This window comes from Lactuca sativa, chromosome 1, assembly GCF_002870075.4.
Source record: "Lactuca sativa cultivar Salinas chromosome 1, Lsat_Salinas_v11, whole genome shotgun sequence".
NCBI lineage: Eukaryota > Viridiplantae > Streptophyta > Magnoliopsida > Asterales > Asteraceae > Lactuca > Lactuca sativa.
Genome location: NC_056623.2, coordinates 58,456,563 through 58,479,234, shown reverse-complemented (window position 1 = coordinate 58,479,234; position 22,672 = coordinate 58,456,563). Strand labels below are relative to the sequence as shown.

At 31.6% G+C, this 22,672-nt stretch overlaps 2 protein-coding genes across 7 annotated transcripts; both read left to right on the top strand.

Annotated features, from left to right (window-relative positions):
• Positions 1-8,057: 8,057 nt before the first annotated feature.
• LOC128127338 (uncharacterized) lies at positions 8,058-8,693 on the top strand. Its single transcript, XM_052765803.1, has one exon. It carries the CDS (start codon positions 8,058-8,060, stop codon positions 8,691-8,693), a length of 636 nt encoding a protein of 211 aa, XP_052621763.1.
• Positions 8,694-17,060: 8,367 nt separating this feature from the next.
• On the top strand, positions 17,061-21,681 carry LOC111889606 (uncharacterized). 6 transcript variants are annotated; one of them, XM_023885754.3, is made up of 7 exons: positions 17,061-17,317; positions 17,455-17,509; positions 19,192-19,326; positions 19,410-19,910; positions 20,104-20,235; positions 20,340-20,803; positions 20,910-21,681. In XM_023885754.3, the coding sequence occupies exons 3-7, from the start codon at positions 19,227-19,229 to the stop codon at positions 21,540-21,542; spliced, it is 1,830 nt and encodes a 609-aa protein (XP_023741522.1). In that variant the 5' UTR covers positions 17,061-17,317; positions 17,455-17,509; positions 19,192-19,226; the 3' UTR covers positions 21,543-21,681. The 6 variants fall into 6 exon arrangements, with proteins under 6 accessions (XP_023741522.1, XP_052626492.1, XP_023741521.1 ...); XM_052770532.1 differs by having other exon boundaries at positions 19,176-19,326; XM_023885753.3 differs by having other exon boundaries at positions 17,450-17,509.
• Positions 21,682-22,672: the final 991 nt, after the last annotated feature.

Sequence of the window (22,672 nt, the reverse complement as noted above, 5' to 3'; positions counted from 1 at the left end):
GGGGTTTTTGAAATGGAATTGAGCTACCCACCAGGGCTGGGCTGGACTTCTAAATTATAAACTTAGTCCCTGGAGTATTCACAAATATGCAAGTTTGATCCATTTGTTTATTTATTTTACATTGGTATTATAAGATAACCATTTTTGCATAATACGACTATTATCTAATGAATTGGTCACTAAGTTGTTAAGTGTTCATATTCATTTGTCTATTCTAGAAGCTTTTAAAAGATGAAGAATTGTTTAAGTTATAAGAAATAATTATATAAAAATGCAACTTTATGAGAAGAATAAAAAATGATAATTACATAAAGCCTTTTTAAAATAATCCAAAATGGGCCAACTTTTGATTTTGAAATTGGATGTTATAGTATGCTAGGGTTTTGATTTTGATATTAGCACAGAGGAATAATTAGTTTTAAATTTCAGGAAGAATTATGGTTAGATTTTTTTTAATGAAATATCAATTTTCTATTTGAGGTTTTAATTCATATGTTCATGTTATTGAATATTGTTTAATAAAGGATTACTATTTTGATGTTCCTTAGTTTGTTTATGAATTTTGATTATTAAATAAAATTTCAAAATAGTTATGATGTTTGGAGATTGTTATGGGAAATGGTTTGGATATCGACTAAAACTATGGTAGAGAAGGTGGAGAATTATGATAATAGAGGTTCACTTACAAAGAAGTTGAAAGTTAATGTGAGGTTTTATTCCCCATCCTAAATTGGTTGAATCCCGACAACCTCAAACAGTCTACATCGAATAGTCTCGATCTCATTGTGCAAAAGATAAACCAAGTACACAACGACACTCTACAATGAGTAAACTGGTTGGTTAGCAAGGAGTTTCCTTATGGGAGGGAATCTACTACCGATGACCTCATATTGACATGACTCAAACTTAAGTCATTTGTTTTATCCACAATTTGGAACATGTAACCATTTAACAAATTAACTTTCATTTTAAGATCATCTATATCAGTGTAATGCCAATTAATCTTTTATATATGTCACACCAACTTTGCAATAAACCTTTACATCAATACAATACCCATATTCATAACCAAATGGTCCCTAATATTTCAAATATATATATATATATATATATATATATATATATATATATATATATATATATATATATATATATATATCATTTAATAACTAGAAATAACTTAGTATTTAAATATTAATTTATTAGTTTGCTATTTTATTAATAAAAATATTTATATTAATTGTTTTGTGTTTTAATAACGTAAAGTTATAAAATAGTTTTCATTAGAGTTAATATAAATATAGTTTTATATACGTGGTAATGCATTATTCTTGATATAAATATAACATTTAAAATATAAAGGTATAAGGATTATAAGGCTTTCATATTTAGAAAGAACTCATCCTAAGTGGCTTGATATTGATAATAATGAAAATGTGTCATTACCAATTTCTTGAAAGATATCCCTATGAATGGTCTAAGGGTAACATAGAAATTGACACTCTTTAATGACATGACATCATAGGAAAGGATGTAGATATAGAAGTAGAAATAGTAGAATAATATAAATCTTCAATTACTTGTTCTATTTTTATGTTTAATTATTTATCTTCTTTATATATTTACTATTTTATAATATGAGTATTTCTAATGCCCCTATTTTCATTCACATGACATATGTGTGCATATTTTTATAGTAGTTGTAATACTCATGTCTTCATCATCATATGTATATATGGAAACATCTTTTTTAAAAATCATTTGATCTTTAGCAAAACAAATTTAGAGTTTTAATTAGGAAAATCTCTAAAAAAGTCTAAATATCTCACCATAATTTACGAAAAAATCTCAAACTAAAATTTGTTTACGAAAAAGTCCTAATTACTGGTAAAAATGACGATTTGACCATTTTATTTTTTTTCAGTTTATCGGTTTCAATAATTACTCGGTTTCATTAAAGTCTCATTATTTTACCATAATTTCATTAAAGTCTCATTATTTTACTATAATTTGGGACTTATCCGTAAATTATGGTAAAATAATAAGACTTTAATAAAATCGGGTAAGTAATAAAACCGGTAAATCAGGAAAAATGAGTTAAATCGTCACTTTTACCGGTAATTTGGACTTTTTCGTAAATAAATTTTAGTTTGAGACTTTTTCATAAATTAGGGTAAAATATTAGGACTTTTCCGAATATTTCCCTTTTAATTATGGTAAATCACATTGTCCCATAGTTTAAAAAAAGTTTTAAAAATACTATAAGATATATTTGTGCATGTCCAGAAGTATAAAAAACATAGATTTTTGCTTAAAAGAGTGAGATATTAATAAATTTAATAATCATGACAAAGTTCAAATGTAACCTCAAGACCCTTAAAATATCTTTAATATCTTCTAAGAAACTCCTAATTCTTCAATCTAAACACAAGTCAACATAACAAGGTTGTCAAGATCGAATCTGGATATTGAGTGTGCAATATACATTATAGTTTGATGTTGATTAAGACGTCAACATGAAGTTAATTTTAACTTTTTGAACTTGAACCATAATTTTTGATGTTTGAAAGCCTAAAATTTAGGAAAAAAACATCTTAATTGCAAAAGAAAATAAGATAATTGTGATCATATACAACCAAAGGCTTAAACATTACAAAAGGAATATCATGAGTATGACCTATCGATGAAACTCTCTGAGGTTTCTTGAAACATACAATACTCGACTATATAATAAAACTCGAGATGTGGGATCAGATCTTGTTAAGATCTTAAGCTCCTAGGCGAGATCTTAAGATCTCACTATAGATCTTGCCTCAGATAGATCCTACTGATAGGGCCGGCCTTACCATATAAAAAATTAAGCAAGGGCTTAGGGGCTTAAGGCCCCAATTGTAAAGGGTCCCGATTTTTAAAATCAGTGGAACTGACAACAATTCAATTTCCACAAAATGCGATCGATTTCCACAAAACACAACCTTTGTTCTAGTGTTCGTCTTCCTTCAGTACCTTCTCGATTCTACATTCTCCATTCCTTCATTCTCGATTTCGATTGTCTGATTCGATCAATGCCTCGGTGGTAGACTAAGTACCAAAAGGCAACCAGCGCCCGATAGCCTTCTGGTTCTGCCTTGCCCTTCTCTGATTCTTGATGTCGATCATCATCACTATTTCTATTGGTATTGCTTAACTCTTCAAAAATTTAGGTTTATTTTTATGAAATAATTATTTTTATGATTGTAGATTCTACTTTTTGAATCATTTTTTTTTGTTATTAGAACTTTCTTAAGTGTACTCTAGATTGGTCATTGGTGTAGCATGACCATCAACCACACACTCTTTCTCCTCCCTCCTATTTAGTGGTTGTTCTTGGCACCATTCTGATAGAGGATTTAATGTATGTACCTCACTAGCCACTACCTTGTACTAATTTTTTTCCAAATGTAGCAGCTACGTGCTTGTCCTGAGTTCACCAATCACCATTACAAGTGTGTATAATCTATGTTAAATAGTCAATATGTGTGTTGAACCTATATATGTGTGTGTCATTGTATGCTCGGTTAGCTTTGAAGCATCATCTAAGAAGAATGAAACAAACCAAGTTGAAAATTTGTTTAGGATTTTGATTCATAAGAAACCTAATTTAGATTTTTATTTTGATTTGCATGTTAATTCTCATGTTCTCTTTTATTTATTTTTTATTACTGAATATAGACTATAGAATCAAGGCATCATGATTAGGCCTTTAGGGTTGGAACATGCCTAATACAAATTTGAGTTTTTTTACTTTGGAGTTTTCAATTATCTTATATTCTTAGGTATTCCATTAATCCACAATCTGATAATCCTTTACTTCTAGTTTAACTTTGCCATTTAGAAACTTTTTGGTTTATTGTTACGGGTCTCAAGCCTGAATAAAAAAGTTGAGTTTATAACATTATAGTAAAGACCAAAAGGCCCCAAATTTTTAGGTTGCTTAGAGCCCCCAAACTGCTTGAGCCGCCCTGCCTACTGAGATCAGGACCGTTTTTGGCTTTTAGGATCTTTAAATCATAAGATCTTAAGATCAAGACCGGGATTCTTAACAACCATGCAACATAGTTTAATTAATAACATTGTCTAGTGAGAATACCAAAGGTTGATTCATTTAGATGTAATGTCCCAGATTTTACAATAAATTTAAACTTTTAAATTTTCCTTTATGAAATATAAAACACCATTCGTTCCATTACTTAACCGAAAACCATTAAGTTTAACTGAAGGCATCCATAATAATAAATTCTACTATGTTTCGTAAGTCGAAAATAAAAAACAACGAAAATGAAGTCTAGAAAGTTCAACATTTATAATTAATCATAAAGTCGCGTCACGTGTACAATCATGTTATGCTTTTCCATTTACTAATAATTGCAATTCCTGAAACAATAATTTTAAGAGGGAAAGGGTAAGCATGCGACTTAGTGAATTTCAGCACAACATCATACATCAATATACGTACTTTACACATATCACACATATAAAACATGCATACCAACAATTTGTATTCAAGTCATAACATATAGCTAAACATCCAAAAAAACCATCAATCAACAATCTAGGCATACTGTGACAACCTAGAAAAATCATCATCAACCACCTTTAGAATTTAATGATAAAACATAAGAATGTAATAAGGACAATCTTGTAACCACAAAATATATATCAATATATTCAGTTTTCATCCTTAATGACGTCAACCTTTAGGATCAAAAATACGCAAACGATAAGTGGCGTCACTCTGAAAGCAAGTTAACATTTTTAGATCATATAAACTACCGAAATCTTAGAAATATAAATTTCCCAAAGATCCGACTCAATATGGGCGATATAGGAATCTTATAGTGATCAACATGATCATCCACCTGCACAATATATGGAGGGACATGCGTTTGCTAGGCGGTTGAAAGAACACGAGAAACAATTGGTGGTTGATTTTGACAAATCAGAATGTTGCACCACATGACATACTCTCGATATTAAAGGAACGCGACGAGAATAATATTTCTACACTAAAAACCATATACAATGAGCGTCTCAAGCTTCTCTCATCCCGAAATTATAGAAAAACTCCAATGCAGGTTAGTATATCCAACAAGTAGTATTTTAAATTTAATTTATGTATTGAATTTTTATTAATTAACAATATTTAAATGTAGTTTCCAATGGAAATTTTGAACGAGAAACATTTTGTTACGGAGTTCTCTGTAAACAGTATTTCAAATGAATTGGAAAATCTTTTCTTCATTCGTCCACAGTCGTTGAATATATGGAAGGCATTGCCACACGTTTTGATTATAGATGCAACATATAAGACCAACAAATATGGTATGCCTTTTGTTCAGATTGTTGGCACAACTTCAAACAACAAGAAATTTAGCATAGCTTTTGCTTTTATCATTAATGAAAAGGAAGAGAACTATAATTGGGTGTTAACGTATCTAAAGTCCACCCTAGACAAGTGCATGCACCCACACGTTATAGCCACAGACAAGGAATTGGCACTGATAAATGCATGTCAACAAATTTTCCCTGGTGCCACTCGGTTACTTTGTAGATGGCACATTACTGAAAATATTAGAAACGTTGGAGGAGTACATTCAAGATAGATGATAAATGGAAATTCTTTCATTTAATGTGGACTATACGTGTTCACTCTCCAACATGGATAGTGTACAATGAAAACTATAAAACACTCTAATCGATGTTGAGAAAATATCAATGTACAAATCTTCTTATTTTCTAACTAATTATTTATGATTTAAGATTATGTTTATAGATAAATAACATTTATATAATTGCAGATGTTTTAAAATATCTGGATGAAGTTTGGTTAAACAAATACAAGGAAATGTTTGTCGTAGTCTGGATCGATCAACATCTCAACTTTAGACGATGAACCACAAATAGAGTTGAGAGTACACATTAAAATCTAAATAAGTACTTGGATGAAACAAATTCTTCTCTTGATAAATTTATCGGTTGTCTTGATCGATTTGTGAGGTCTCAACTTCCATCGATACATGATAGTCTTGAAAAGAGTAGAATTGTTCGTAACTGGAACACGACTTGCCATGTTTTAGATTATTATGGGGTTCAACGTCACATGAAGTTCTTGATAAACTAGTTGGGGAACTTTATCGGTTGAGTGAAAATCAAATCGACTCATCAAACTGTGGTTATAAACTACAACATAGTTGTGGCTTACCATGTGTGTGCATGTTATTAGTTTACTTGAAGTTGGGTGAGTATATTCAACAAGTATTTTTTTTAAATATAATTAATATATTAAACTTTTATATATTAATGGTATTTCAATACAAGTGAGTATATTCCATTAGATTTGATAGATATATTCTGGAGAAAGCTTGATTTATCGGAGTCAATTTCTATAGAAAATAAGGATATTCGTTGTGAGGATTGTTGGTGATTTTAGTGTCACCATGTCATTTTAAGTAACAGGAACTAACATGTGAGCTAAGGGGCTTCATAATTTGTACTATAATATATGTACAGAGCGCACGCATGTATAAGATCGAATTAGAAGTCGGTTCGACGACTCGTTAGTTTTGGTAACCCTAAATACTCATTAAATCCAGATTAATATTACTTGCTTTCAAAGCAACTAATGACGGCCCAACCCTAATGAAACCCTAATCTTGTTTAATATATAAACAACTCTTCCTCTACAGAAGAGGGTTACGATCTTAAGCTCTCGTTTTTCATCATACTTTCAAAAAATCCTCTAGCATACTGGCTTACGTTTTCTGTGCCTAGAAACGTAAGTGTCCACTTGGATTATCCTAGGCTGAATTTCTTGTAACCCAGGCATAAGGTAGAAATATCAGCTTGGAAAGTGATATCACAATCCAAGTTGGTATCCAGATCTCCATCACAAACCCTAAATTTCCCTACAAGGATGATTTAGAAATGATTAAAGAAAATGTCTATCAACAGTCAAAATGTTGGATTAGTGTCTAAGTCCATAACTATTTTGGTATGTACTTGACCCGATGGTGCATGGTCCTTTTGGGTTGCCTTCACCAAAGTAACTTGATAGGATGAATTATGGAGAGAAAGGATTAAATATGATTTATTAATATATTATGAGAATAATATATTAAAGGAGAAATCATATTGTTTAATTAATATTAGTCAAGAATTAATAAGAATTAAGTTTGTGACTAAAAGAGATTAATTAAACTTAAGGGCTAGAATTGTAATTATAAGATAATTGCAATTAGGCTATGGATTGCCTTATATTATAAGGTTGGACGAATTCTATGGGAAAACCCATTGGAAATCGTCCAAGGCCTTTAAGGAAAGGAGTCCATGGGTTGCTTAGGGCTTAAGCATCCAAATTAGGGTTTCCTTGTTAGATAACCCTAATAGCCTCACTATTTAAGGAACCCTTATGCCCAAAAACGTGGACAAGACTTCTTCTAGGGTTTCCACATGTTTTGGGCAGCCTCCTTCTCTTCTCTTCTTCATCCTCTTGCTCTTGGTGTTTGTGAACCATTAGAGGAGTGACATTTGTGACTCTAAGCTTTCTAAAGTCAATACAAGAAGGATTTGGGATTGTTATTGCTATATAACAATCAAGGTAATAACTTAAACCCATTCTTATGTTAATATGATTACTTGTATGCTAGAACTAGGTTTTATAGTCTTGGATAACTTGCATGTACAATAGAGAAACCTAGATCAAGCATTAGGGTTTGTATGAGCACATAGGATGTTCTTATAGCTAAAACCCATCACAAAAGCACGAAAAAGTATGATAAGAAAGCTAAGAGATATGTTCCTACCAAGTAAAACACGCATTAAGGAACCCGCAATTCAAAAAAAAAAATACACGTGGACGACCAAACTTGAAGAAACAACAACAAAAACGAGTTGATTCTACAAATCAAGCTCCCAGAAGACATAGTTATTTAACCACATCAAAATATGATGGATCGAATTCAACATGGATGAACAAGGAACCGACAAGACATAGTTCATATGTAACCGCAATTCCAGATATGAATGAAGCAATTCTAGAATTTGATGAAGCAATTCTAGACATGAATGAAGCAATTCCAGACTTGAATGAAGTAATACCATACTCGAATGAAGCAATTCCACACTTAAATGAATTTATGGATTTGAACCAAGAGCCTCGGTCATGCTACATTCATCCATTAATGGATGAAATTCCACTCGTGTTTCATCCATACGTCTCACGTATACAAAATGTTAAGGGTGATGGACATTGCGGATTTCGAGCAATATCTGTTTGTCTCGGGTATGGCAAAGATCAATGGCTCTACGTTCGAAAACAACTAGTAAACGAGTTACAGAGTGCATCCGATGTATATGCTACGGTTTTCACAGATGGAATCCAAGAATTTTGGACCTCATTGTATTTCTTTGGACCAAAGGCACCAATAGAACATTGGATGCTTATGCCTGAAACATATATTCTAATTGCTAACGGGTTTGGCGTGGTCCTTACTTTCTTAACCAAGCATGGTTCCTTAACTTTCTTTTCTCTTTGGAAAGGTCCGAAAGAATTATTGGACCATCAGATTATTACAATTTCACTTGTACATGGTAATCATTATGTTATGATACAATTAAAAGGAGATTTTCTGATGCCTACTATTTCAACTTACTGAATCCGCCACAGAGCCCCATGTGCAGCTGGATGGGAAATGATGTTTATGTCAAGTATGCAAAGTTATAGACAATTGAAACCTTGTAATTGTGATTTTATAACTATAGAGGATTTTTAAAGAATATTATTTATGTCATGTATTTGAAGATGATTTTATTAAATTAGATGATTGATGTTGAATCAATTTTCATTTATTAATAATGTATTTATGATATTCATTATAATAACTTTTTGTTTAAAAAATCAAAAGTAATAAGTAATCATCATATGTATTTTAAACACTTTTAGGTTTGAAACTTTATTTGACCACAAACGATAAAAAATGTGTCCCCCTTATCAATTTTAAAACAAGAAAAACTTTAAAATATATAAATTTAAGAATAGATTTAGTGGGTAGATAAGTAAAAAAAATTATATAAATTTAAAATTAGATTTAGTGAATGTACGAATAGAAGTTCCAAAAAATGATATAAATTTTATTGATTATAATATTTTATAATTGTATTGTATGAACAAATTTATGAAAAAAATGGTTCTAAATTGATACAATTAAGTTTTAGGTACTAAATTTAATATAACTAATTTTTAGGGATTAAATTTGTGAAAAGTAAAGGCATATTGAAAAGTAGGAGATAATCATAATTTAAAAGTAATTATTATGTAATGAATGATTGTAGGGCTGTCTAAATAGCCAAATGGGGTGTCTCTTTAGCCAACCCCTTCAAGAGTTATGAAAGGTCTCGGATGACATGACAACTTTTAATGATTATATGGCATTAGAAAACCATTTTACCATATATAATGGAGATGGTCTTAGACCATCTCCAATCTACTTTTATTTTTTCTCCAAAAAATGAAGTAAAAAATAAGATAAATAATGTTTGTAACATCCCGAGATTTGGCAAGTATTCTCGAACCCTCTTCTATCATCACCTTGTCATTTATAGTCCTTGGGGTTGGAAGTGAAGAGCCAAGATAAGTTTAAGGGCCAAGTTTGCAAACTTGGGCCAAGAGGGAGTACGTTGCACGTACATAAGAGTACACTAAGCGTACTAAGGTCGCACCTTAGTACGTTGGGCATACACTTGTGTATGTTGGGCGTACAAATGTCAGGGTGAAACCCTAATATTTAGGGTTTGGGGCCTATATAAGTAACATTATGAGCATCAAAACCTCCCTTACCTCAGCCTCGACAGATTAGATTCGTCCTCCCCAAACCCTAGCCTTTCCTTTGTTTCTTTAAGCTTATTTGGTGTGTTCTTGAGTGCTTTAAGAGGAAGGTATTCCATCAAAGAGTTGGAGAAGAAGATCAAGCTTGTAGATCTGAAATTAGCTTGTGCTCAAGAAGCTCCAGAAGGTATAAAGTTCCAAACGTTATGCATATATGCATAGATCTCACCATTTTACTTTATTAGAAGCATTTCTTGTCCCAAAAGCCATAAGGTGGTGCATGATGTGATTTGGACGAAAAAGGTTGTCCTTCTAGAGTCTTGAAGGGACCTTAAGTGATAAAAATGAGGTCCCATTAGCTGTATGTGTCCAATGCATGGAGAAATAAGGTCTTAATGGATTAAGACCAAGCATTAAAAAGTTTATGGACATCCAAAGTGATAAAGTTCATGACTTTATGGATCCTAGGCATGTTAGGTCTCTGGATCTAAAGTTTGGGCTTAAGTGCTTAAGCCGTTAAGCACTTAATAAGGTTTTGGCAAACTGTCGAGTATGCCCAACGTAAATCCAGTATGCCCAGCGTACTGGGTCAACCACCCCGATGGTGGTCAACATCTGGACGAGTACGCCCCGCGTACCAGAGGAGTACGCCTCGCGTACGTCCTCTGTTGGGCCTTTGTCAAATGGGCTTCGGATTTTGGGTTGTTTATCGACTAAATGGAATTGGGCCTTTACTGGACTTTGTAAATAAGATATTTTGGGCCCGATAGTGATAGTAGATCATGGGGTGAGGCCCAATTAGGAAGTTGGGCCCAATTTAGTAAATTGGGCCGATAATGGGCTTTATATATGGACTTTCAAGTTAAGGATTGGGTATTTGGGCCTTGGCCCAATAAAGAAAATGAGCTTAATGAATGGTGTGGGCATTTAGTCAAGAAGTTTATTTTGGGTATTAACTTAGTGTTTATTGTGTAATAGTTTGGGATTCCCGACGAGACAGTAGTCAGAGATTTACAGTATTTCAGCACTACTTGCGAGGTGAGTTATCCTCACTATATCAATAGGGTGTAAGGCACCAAGGCCGACCCTTTATGGATTGTATCCGGTTATGGCATGATATGTTTATTGGTTGCATCCTGGTAGTTAGGATGAGGTTATGTTTATGCTTAGTGACCTGGTTAGGCCGGTGTTCTGGTTATAGGGTGTTGCTATGCTATATGATTTGCTATATCGGTTTGATTGTTATATATGTATGCTAGCGTATGATAGTTATGTGCACATGTTTGTTTTGATTTGGGATGGGTTGAGGCGGTCCTGCTTTGTGCTGAAGGTCAACATACCTAGGGTAGACTGAATAGACTATCAACCCGAAAGGGTATGATAGTCAGACCGAAGGCCCGACGAGCAGTCTGGATAGGCTGAAGGCCCTGAGAGGCGGTCCAGACGTGCTGAAGGCTCAGAGAGCGGTCTAGAAAGACTGAAGGCCTGCGAGGCGGTCCAGTCAGGCTGAAGGCTCATTATGCATGTTGTTATGTATTTGTTGATATGATATGATTATGGTTACATAAGGTTGGTATTTTGGGGGAATTCACTAAACTTTCGGGCTTACAGTTTCAGTTTATTGTTTCTGGTACATCAAGGGATCGCGACAAGGCAAATGCGTGATCGTACAACTCTTCATGTTTTATTTGTGTTTCTGAGAAAACTCTAATATTAGATTATTTTGAAAACGAATTTGTAATAGCTACTGGTTTTAATTGTTTTGAAAAGTTTTATATTGACTTGAATTTTATGGATGTTACAATGTTTCATCTTCAACCATACTCTATTTTTACCCTGTTTTTATCTCTAAAAAGTATATTCATAGTATATTCCAATCTACCAACTTATATAAATTATCATATACACCCCTTCTACTAATTTGGTTTTAACAAATATATAATCTATATTTTTTTCCATTACAAAAATATTAAATAAATAAGATTATATTTATAATATTTAATTATAAACTTTTGTAAAATACGTTCTTCGTGTTTTAAAATTTCAATATGTATTTAAATTTTTATAGGAATTTGATAAACAAAGAACAAACTTTATATTTATAATTAATTAATATAATTTAATATACAACACAATATTCTAAGTATTAAATATTACATTTAATTATTAGTAGTAGATAAAAATAAACTAGAAACATATAAATATATAAAACAATAGACCAAAACAGACAACTCAAAGTTTATCCCCATTTTGGGGGAAATAAATAGTATAACACCATATTTTGTGTTATACTATTCATTCTCCCCCAAAATGGAGGAATAAATGGGATAGAATTCGAAATGAATGGGGGAAGAAATTATTGGAAAATAGGAGTTGGAGATGCTCTTAGACCATCCATATTAGGTCTTTCAAAAAGAGTCTCCAATGCCAATAAAACCAATCATCTTTCTATATCTGCAAGACTTGCAAGTGATTTTATGTTATTATTTTAATCAAACAATCATATTTAAATACTAAAACCAATCAAAATTAGATGACCTACTAATTTCTTTTTTCAAAACTTGATCAATGAGAATGAGTTGACGTTTCTTTGCAAGATCCTAAACTTACACTGATATGGATTCTCTTATATGTCCAACGATCTAGTTCAACACTTGTGGACGTCGACGGAACTTAAAACAAAAACATTTTTCATATATAATATATAACTAGGTGTAAGATTCATGTATTACATGTGTTAATTAAAAAAATTAAATATAAAAGTCTAAATATTTAAGAACGTTGGATTTATAAAAAAAAATAAGAAAAATAATAAATTATTAAAAATGATTTTTTATCTTTTAGGTTTAAATAAATAAACAAAATAAATTAATGAACTTTAATTTAAAATTTTTGAAATAAGAAGGTAAGTCCATAAAACGATATGTAGCAAAAAAATTAATTTAAAATAACCACAAAATGACATTTGTCAAATTACATAAAAGTGTGATATGCGACAAAAGAAAAACATTCATTTATTATAGTAGATATAAATATATATTAACAACTAAAAAAAAGACCTTTTTGTTATATGAAATAATAGATAAGATGGAAATCATCATTTAAATTTAGATAAAACATACTGAAGTTTCCAAGAATATTCCTATAAAAACGCATTTATATTAAAATAGTATCTTGCAAAAGCGAAGTAAGAAATACACTAGCGTGTGATTAGATTCCACTATCAACTAAAATCTAACTAGTATTTTGTTTTGTTTTATGAACGGCTACTACGCAAAATCTCCCAATTTGTTGAACATGAAACAAACATTCTTGCCAAAATAGTATCAAGAAGCTTCCTTGCTCATCATCTATGCTGGAAAGAAGCTTCCTTTTACGATAACAATTCACAAAGCGACATGATTATTAACTTTTCAAAGCAAATTATGTTTTAATGATTTTCAGCGTACTTATTTTTGTAATGTTTTGTTTTATATTAAGGAATTCATTTCATGTTTTAAGGATATGTTTGAGAATCTAAGGTGCTATTTGTTTTTTGGAAAAAAACTTCTTCAAACTTTTTATTATTGTACGACACAGCACACACGTAACATTTTTCATTTAGTAGCTGTTGTTTTTCAGAAGTCTTCGGATTAAAATACATTTGAACGTGTTTTTCTTGGCGCAACACTTGTTTTGCCTCTTTCTATCTCTTCCAACCTCTTCTTCTTCTTCTTTTTTTCTTGCTAAAATATTGATTATATATTGCAGAAATCTTATTTCACATTTTTTGTTTATTCTTGTTGATTTTTTTATATTGAATAATAATAATTTTTAATGAAATATCATTATTTTATGCTAAAATATATTTATTTTTTTGTTAAAATATTATTATTTTTTGCTGAAATATCATAAATTTTTGCCGAAATGTCATACATTATTAAATTTTCGGTATTAAAAAACTATTTTCGGATTATAAAATCAGTTTATTTTAATTTTTTAATATCTGCAACAACATGCAGATTTTAAAAAAAACAAACACGCTTCTTATTACAGTCTGCAGCCGTTTGGTCAACCTCTTCTACTACAGAGGGTTGCAAAGCTGGTCCACAGACTTTATGTATTTTTGCTTCAAAAAAACAAACAACACCTAAATAAATGATAATGAATATATTATGTTAAATGTTTCTTGTATCAATACCATAATGTGATCTCTTTTTATTTTACAATATTATGGTTTAGCTATTCAATTTATGAATTCAACCGAGGGAAACAAAAATATATGTGAAAATAATAAGACATTATAAATATTTTGTAACTTTTTGGATCATTTGTTTGCATTTTAAATATGAGAGTCCATCTTTACATAACATTTTTTTTTTGTTATAAACATCAATTTATATTTTATATGGTATTTTATTTATTTATTTATTATTTAGTTATATCAGACCATCTTGCAACAAAGGACCAAACTATCCAAGCTACTTCATAGAGAAAAAATAGATGTTCTCTCGATTCCACCTCAACCCCATATAATGGACACAATATACCACTTAAATTCTCTCTTTCTCTCTCTTCCCCCCCCCCCCCCCCCCCCCTAGCTTTAACTGAGTAGACATGCAATCAACAACAAGACACCAACAAAAAAATTCTTACTTTTTTAAGTATTACTTTACACTACCTAATAGCTTGAGAATGACCCAATAATAAAACATCATACATGTATCTTCTGGTTTGATTTACCGTGAACTCAACGAATTGTACAATTATCTAAATTATAAATCGTTATGATAAAAATTTATTGATTCCGGATCACTTCCTTTTAAATATTCATTACCAATAGGACCAACATGTCCTGAACACATGCGAGGTATGCGACCATACATGGCTTGTGTCATTAGGAGGACTGGAATTTCAATCCATCACTAATCCATTGATCCGTCGCAAATTTGTCCCCATCTATTGATAATCCAAAATTATAGGGTTCATTTTTTTTTTGTTTTTAGACAGGTCCTTATAAATCAATGAAACAACTTTAAATCCCAACCAATAGACTCCAATGTTTCGTTCTGAATCCCAAACCCATAGACTCTAATCGAGGCATTACTTATATAGGAATAGTATAGTCTTGATTAGCTCCGGTAGTTACATATGATGCACTAAATACGATTACATAATAATACGTATACTAGTTGTGAGACCATGTATTAAATGAGTTAATTTAAAAAAAAAAATTAAATATAAAGGTATAAATATTTGAGAACTTTGAATTTATAAGAAAATAAGAAAAATAATGAATTATTATAATGTAAATGTTTTTTATCATTTAAATTTAAACAGATACACAAAAAAACTAATAAGCTTTACTTTTGAAATTAAAAGGTAAGTTCATTAATGACATTGATATATCAATTTATTACTACATTTATTGCAATTATTACATTAAAATATTATGTAAAATTTTAAAAAATAGAAAAACTTATAAAATAATATGTGGAAAAAAAATTAATTCAATACACCATAAAATGACATTTAGTAAATTAAATGAGAAAAGTGACAAGTGGTAAAAAAACCCTTTATTTATTGGAGTAGAAGAAGAAGATTTTTAATAGATTAAATTAAAAGACTATATAAAATTGATCAATATCTTTTAGGTATAATTTTAAAAAATTTATTCTTAAACTTAGGGGGTGTTTGGATTAGGGGTGTGCACCAAACCGCACAAACCACCCGTACCGCATCGCATAATGCAGTTTAGAACTTTTGTGGTACGGTTTGCGGTTTTCAATTTCAAAGTCGCAGTTTAAACCGCACCGCACCACACACACACAAACACACACACACACACACACACACACACACACATATATATATATATATATATATATATATATATATATATATATATATATATATATATAAGAAATGATATTGTTTCATCCTAGCACTAGGATTAATAAAATAGTAATAATTGTCTGATTACATATTCGTAACAGTTAGAATGTTGGTATGGATAAAAATGAATATGTTAATTAGCCTAAAATTAATGAATATAGTCATGCAATAGAAATTAATTAACAAACGTACTATAGAAAGCAACTTGTTTTTGAGTTTTTTTGCAAAACATTTATAGTTTCTAGTTTTATATCTCAAAAGATCAAAAAGTTTTTTAGATTTTTCAACAATTATAAAATGTAGCAACTTATCAAACCGCAAAACCGCACAAACCGTCCGCATAAAACCGCACCGCATAATGCGATTTTGAACTTCTGCGGTGCGGTTTGCGGTTTCAAAAAAACCACACCGTATAAAACCGCACCGCATAATGCGATTTTGAACTTCTGCGGTGCGGTTTGCGGTTTCAAAAAAACTCAAACCGCATATGCGGTGCGGTTTGCGTTTTTGACTTTAAACCGCACCGCACACACCCCTATTTTGGATAGGGAAAAAATAGGGTGTTTATTGCTTATTGCTTAATCCCACCACAATAAGCAAATTTAAGTGTTTGGATAGGAGTCTTTAAAAATCAGCTTATTGCGGTAGGAATAAACAAAATAAGCAGATTTTAATAAGCAAGGAGGGAATGCTTATTACGTATTAGTCATTTTACTCATATAAGCTGTTTTGTTTGACAAACACTTAAAATGTTTATTGTTTATTGCTTATTCTCACCGCAATAAGCTAATCCAAACACATTTTAAAAAAATACTTATTCCCACCATAATAAGTAAATAAGCTAAAAAACTATTGAGTAAATTACACGAATGGTCCCTATGGTTTGGGGTAATTTGCGCGTTTGGTCCCTAATTTATTTTTTTAACTCGGAAGGTCCCTATTGTTTGTTTTTGTTACACACTTAGTCCCTACTGTTTGTTTTTGTTACACACTTGATCCCTATTTTACCTAAAAATACTATTATTTAAATCGAGAAAAATGTTAAGGTAGGTAAGATAAGATGAGAGAGGTGGAGTTTGGGGTGTGTTTATTTAAATAAATAAATAAATCAAGGAAAAAATAGTCTTTTTAGGTAAGACAGGGACCAAGCGCGTAACAAAAACAAACAGTAGGGACCTTCCGAGTTAAAAAAATAAGTTAGGGACTAAACGCGCAAATTATCCCAAACCATAGAGACCATTCGTGTAGTTTACTCAAAACTATTTATCCAGTACCCCTTAAATTAACTCATTTTTATATTAATATATTTCGAATTACACTCTTTCCAAATACATGTTTGCGTCACAGGGTAACCACACGCGTTTAGAAGGATGATCATACTTGAGTTTCACACAGGAGGTTTCTTTGAAACAATTAAACCTTATTTCATGGAGATTTACATTTCATTCACAAATCCAAAAATATACTCTTTTTGGCTTCTTCAGTTCAGCTGCATTTCCTCGAACCTGCGTTTTATCCGTTTTATAAATGGCGCCGGTTGTTATTCTTCATTTTCTTAAAGCCTTCTGGTTTCAGTTATTGGTGAAGCTCTTTTTCTTCTTCGTTTTTCATTATCTACTTCTATTTGATGTAATGCAACCAATTCTTCTTCATCTTCTTTCCAAAGCCTCTGATTCCTGCTTTTTTGTTGATTATCGATTTCTTATTTTGTAGTAAAGCTCGAAATCATCGCAAGATCAGTAAAAGCACAGACATCTACCGTAATTTGACAAGGTATGTGTTAGTGAATCTAAATTTTGTTTGAATGTGTCAATTCGGCGATTTTTAACCTAATCAGGATTTAGGTCATGTAGTACGTGTGGTTTATCGTGTTCATTCATTGTTCATATGCTTATTGCATCAATTGTTAATTCCGTATATGTGCAATAACATTGAAAGGAAAGTAAACTGAAATTGGATCTAATTCTAGTTGCTGTAGCATTTTTGTAAGCTCCGGCAAGAATTAACTGTTCATAGACCATTAGAGGAACAAATATCCGTAAACGACGTCGTACCACTGGAGATCAAATTGACTGCTACTTTTTTTTCCCTCTAATTAAATCTTTGCTTCCTCCTAGTAAATTGTTGTAAAGCGTAGTCGGATATTTGGATATGATAGATCATTAGGTCGTAGATTAAGATTCGTATTGGTAATTTTTGCGAAAGCAATCACATAATGAATATTAATAATAATTATGATATATCATTTTGTAGAAATCCGTAGATTGGTTTTGAAAAGATACCATGAGTCCATGACGTGCTAAAAAAGCATTAAGTTGTAATAGTATAGAGTTGGTTATTGTTAAGTTAGAAATGTGTTATTTAATATTATAAAATTTTGTTTCTGAAAGGCTTGATACCTAAAGGTAGATTCTTCCATTATTGACACTAGAGAATATTCATATTCATATAAGTAAATAATTATTTGTTTAATTATGTTGAGAATGATTTATACAATTATACAATGATAAAATATTTGTTATTATAATATTTTGTAATACTTGTTGATTGATAACAAAATTATCTAAAAAAGTGTTTTTTTAAATCAATAATAAAAGATTTAAAAATTAAATACATTTCTTATTATTTTTAAGTATTGTTATGATTAGTTGATTTAAAAATTTTTACTTTGATTTTTTTTTTTAATTTCAGTCATGATATTATTCAAAATATCAAATATTATTTGTAAGATAATGTAATATAATTTTTAATTTTATGTTACTATTAATTAATATTATTGTTAATTAATTTTATAATCATTCATTATATTAAAATGTTATAAAAAACTTAAGTTTTGGTTCAAAGTTTTATTTTCTTTGCATTTAATTATCTGACGTTAATCAACGAATCTCTAATCATTAATCTAATAAATTTGAAAATCATGAAAATTTCAGATTAACATGATACTAGTAAGTTGCTGTTTTTTTTTTTTTTTTTTTTTTTTTTTTTTTTTTTTTTTTTTTTAATCAACCCCTTTAGAAAAAACTCGCAGTTAGTGATAGCTAATGACAGGAAGTGCCATAAAAAACTCTAGAATTGTTAAAAAAAAATATCTATGGAAATAAGAAAGTGACAAGTGCATATAAAAATAATCTTAAAGAGAAAAGCTACTTAAATTTTATAAATTTTGAAATGGTCAAATGTATAATGGCAACATACTTTATAAAACTTTAACATTAAATATCTATAGTACAATAGTGTATTGTATTTTTATACAGCTTTTCATTTTGAAGAATTCAATAGCCATTGAACCTGAAACTCATTAGATGTCATGGTTGAGTTTAATCAACCAGACATTCTACTTCATTAAGTATTCTATTAAACCATGCATTGTAGATGCTATTAGTTAGAGAAAAAGAGAACGTATCTGTGTTGTAACAACCATATTCTTCATCCGTAGTATGATACGTTTTCAGGGCCTTAAGCATTCAGATAACAGGGCTTAGTTCAAATGGGTGAAGCAAATGTCATAATCCACCAGCATCCACCACCACAACCACCACCACCGCCTCAACCACGTTATGATCTTCCTCGTCAAGATCTACTTGCCGGTAACAATACCCTCCTATAAATTCAAACTTCCTTGTACTAATATTGTTGGGAATCTTTGAGGCCATTTTTGTAAAATACACAGATAACAGACGAAAGGACTTCATCGATATCTGTGTTCCTTTATGTGAAGCATTAATTAAAGCAGACTGGCAAACCGCAAAACACATCATCGGTAGTCCCGAATACCTCTTACGTTACAGCATCAATGAAAACTGCGAAACACCACTTCACATTGCAGCATCAGCTCATAGCAACACAGACAGCATCGAATTTGTTCGATATCTTGTGGGTAAAATGAGCAGGGCAGATTTGCAACTTCAGAACAGAAATGGAAACACTGCCCTTTCTTTAGCAGCTATAGCTGGAAATGTTGAAATGGCTAGAATTATGGTTAAGAGAAATGGAGACTTGCCTACTATCCCTAATGGCGAAAACATGATGCCACTTTATGTTGCTGTGTTATTTGGAAACATAGAAATGGCAGATTATCTGTATGAAGAGTCTCAACAGATGAATGCTCCTGGTTGGACACCTATTAATAGGAGTTGGGTTTTCTTGAAGTCCATTGAAATGGATTTTTTTGGTATGTATTTTACATGCCGATATAATAATAATACACAGAATGGGCCTAAGTTAGGCCCATTCTGTGCATTATTATTATATTAGTTAGGTTAGATTGTCTAACCTAACTAAATTAGTTGTATATTATTACATTCTAATTATAAATTTTGCATATACCTTTAGTTATTAACTAATTTTGAAATATTCTTTTTCAGATTTCGCTCTAAAAGTATTGGAACACCACCCACTACTTGCTCAAAGAGGGAATGGACTATGTGCATTGGCTCGAAAGCCTTCTGCATTTAATGAAATAAAACCACATTACATGAGAAGCATCGTCAATTCAAGTATCTTTTCATTCTGCATTTTATTATAAACGAGCTTTTGTATGCCATTTTCATTCATCAACTTGGTTTCTTATTTGATTGTTGTGTTAATTTTACTTTTGCAGTCTTCCATTTGAAGGCGGAGTCAGTGGACAATAAAGCTGTGCAGTTACTAAGAGAGATCTGGACAAGTATTGAAGAAAAGCCGAAAGCTGAAATAGATACAATACTCAGAGGCCCAATAGTTCTGGTAGATGGAAGGCAAACTTACCCCTCTCGAGTACTTTTTGTTGCTGCAGAAACAGGCAACACTGGATTTTTGGTTGAGCTTATCCGAAGATATCCTGACCTTATATGGAAGAGAAATGAAAACAATCAAAGTATTTTTCATGTTGCTGTTTCTCATCGTCATGAGGGAATATATAATTTGTTGTATGAGATTGGATCCATGAAGGCTTTGATAATTCCAGTCAAAGACCTAGAAGGCAATAATATGTTGCATTTGGTTGGAAAGAATGCGGAAAAAACCCGACTTCCACATGTGTCAGGGGCAGCTTTCCAATTGCAACATAAATTATTATGGTTCAAGGTATATATATTTTATATTTCTCTCAAATATTATCCATGTTAATTTATTATTCATTTACATTCACCATATTGTATGATAATCTCCTATATATATGTTTGTGTTGTAGGAAGTGGAGTCTATGATACCCCCTCTTTACAAAGAAAAAAAGAACAACGATGGCTTAACACCATATGAACTATTCACTAAAAACCACAAACCTTTAGTAACCGAAGGTGAGAAATGGATGAAAGGAACCGCTAGTAAATGCATGGTGGCTGCCGCCCTAATAGCCACCGTAGTATTTGCAGTCGCTTATACAATTCCAGGTGGCTACGACCAAAAAACCGGCTTTCCTATGTTTCTTCATAGCGGACCATTCATAGTATTTGTCATCTTGGATGCCATTTCCCTAATCTTGTCTTCCACTTCAATCCTTGTGTTTTTATCTATCCTCACATCTCGTTATGCTCAAGAGGATTTTCTTGAATCGTTACCCAAAAAGCTTTTGGTGGGTTTATCAATGCTTTTTCTATCCATAGTCACCATGATGTTTTCTTTTAGTGTTAGTTTCTTTGTGATATATCGTCACAAGTTCATTGTGATTGCAATCTTCATTAGTGTGGTTGCGCTTATACCTATTGTTTCGTATGCTCAACTACAGTATCCTCTTGTGAAAGACGTGTTTAGTTCAACGTATGGTTCTAGGTATCTCTTTAAGCCCAAGAAACCAGTGCTTTATTATCAAAATCCAAGGGTCTAGATGTTTAGTAGTAGTAGTTCTTGTTTTTATTATTGATGTGTGTTTGGTTTGGTTCGGTTTGATAATGATTTTGTTTTAAGAACATGTAATGAAACTTATTTTATATTATTAAAGTTTATAGTCGATTCTTTCATGTAAAGTATATGTATCTCACGTTATGTAGTTTTGTTCTTTCATTCATGAATATTCTTTGTATCTCTTTTTAGAAGTATTGAAATTTGGTTTATCTTTTTGTTTATAAACCATCTTCTCATAACATACACGTAAGCATCATAATTTAATTTTAACAAATTACACATAGAAACCATATTTAAGTGTACTGTATTTCATAATTGAATAGGCCAAGTGCAAATTTGTATTTCAAAATTCGTATTGATAATACTCATTATAGAATAGTAGTATTGTAGTATATGTTATAAAAAGTAATACATTAAAATTGTAAATTTCTTGTAATATAAACTTAGGAAATATGCCTAAAATGCTTTTATGTGCTAAATGCTATATGTTTGCCATATATGAAATTGTTTGTTTGGATCTATGGTTTGTTGCCAACCGGATCTGGAAACCTTATGGGTTTAGGATTCTAAGCGTACGATTACGATATTAGGACTAACATGTAAACGTTTTGGAGTGATAAGGAAGATCGAAATATCTATCGTGAATGAGGATCTAATTTCACCTTATTCGGTGTATAGATCAAGATGGCAAGAACAAGAAGCGAAGTTGGAAATGCAAACGAGAACAGGAATCAACCACCAGTGATTGAGCAAGCACCTGTTGTAGTTGCTGCACCTGAGCCAATGACGATGGCTGGAGTGCAAATGATGATTCAGACGATGTTGGATCGTCAGATGGAGGAGACGAGACGTCTGCTTCAGCTAAATCGTGAAGAACTGTCACTTCACGTGGAAGAGCCCGAGGTCAATGGAGGACACTGCCCGAGGTCAATGGAGGACACTCGGAAGGAGGTAACTTCATTGGGGTTGTTGGTCAAGCCAACCCACCGATTGTTAGGCAGATCAACCAAGATGGGGGAACCGATGGTCGCGGATGCAAGTATAAGGATTTCATGGCATCCAAACCATCGTGTCTATCTGGAAGCCCGACACCAGTGGGAGTTATGGACTGGA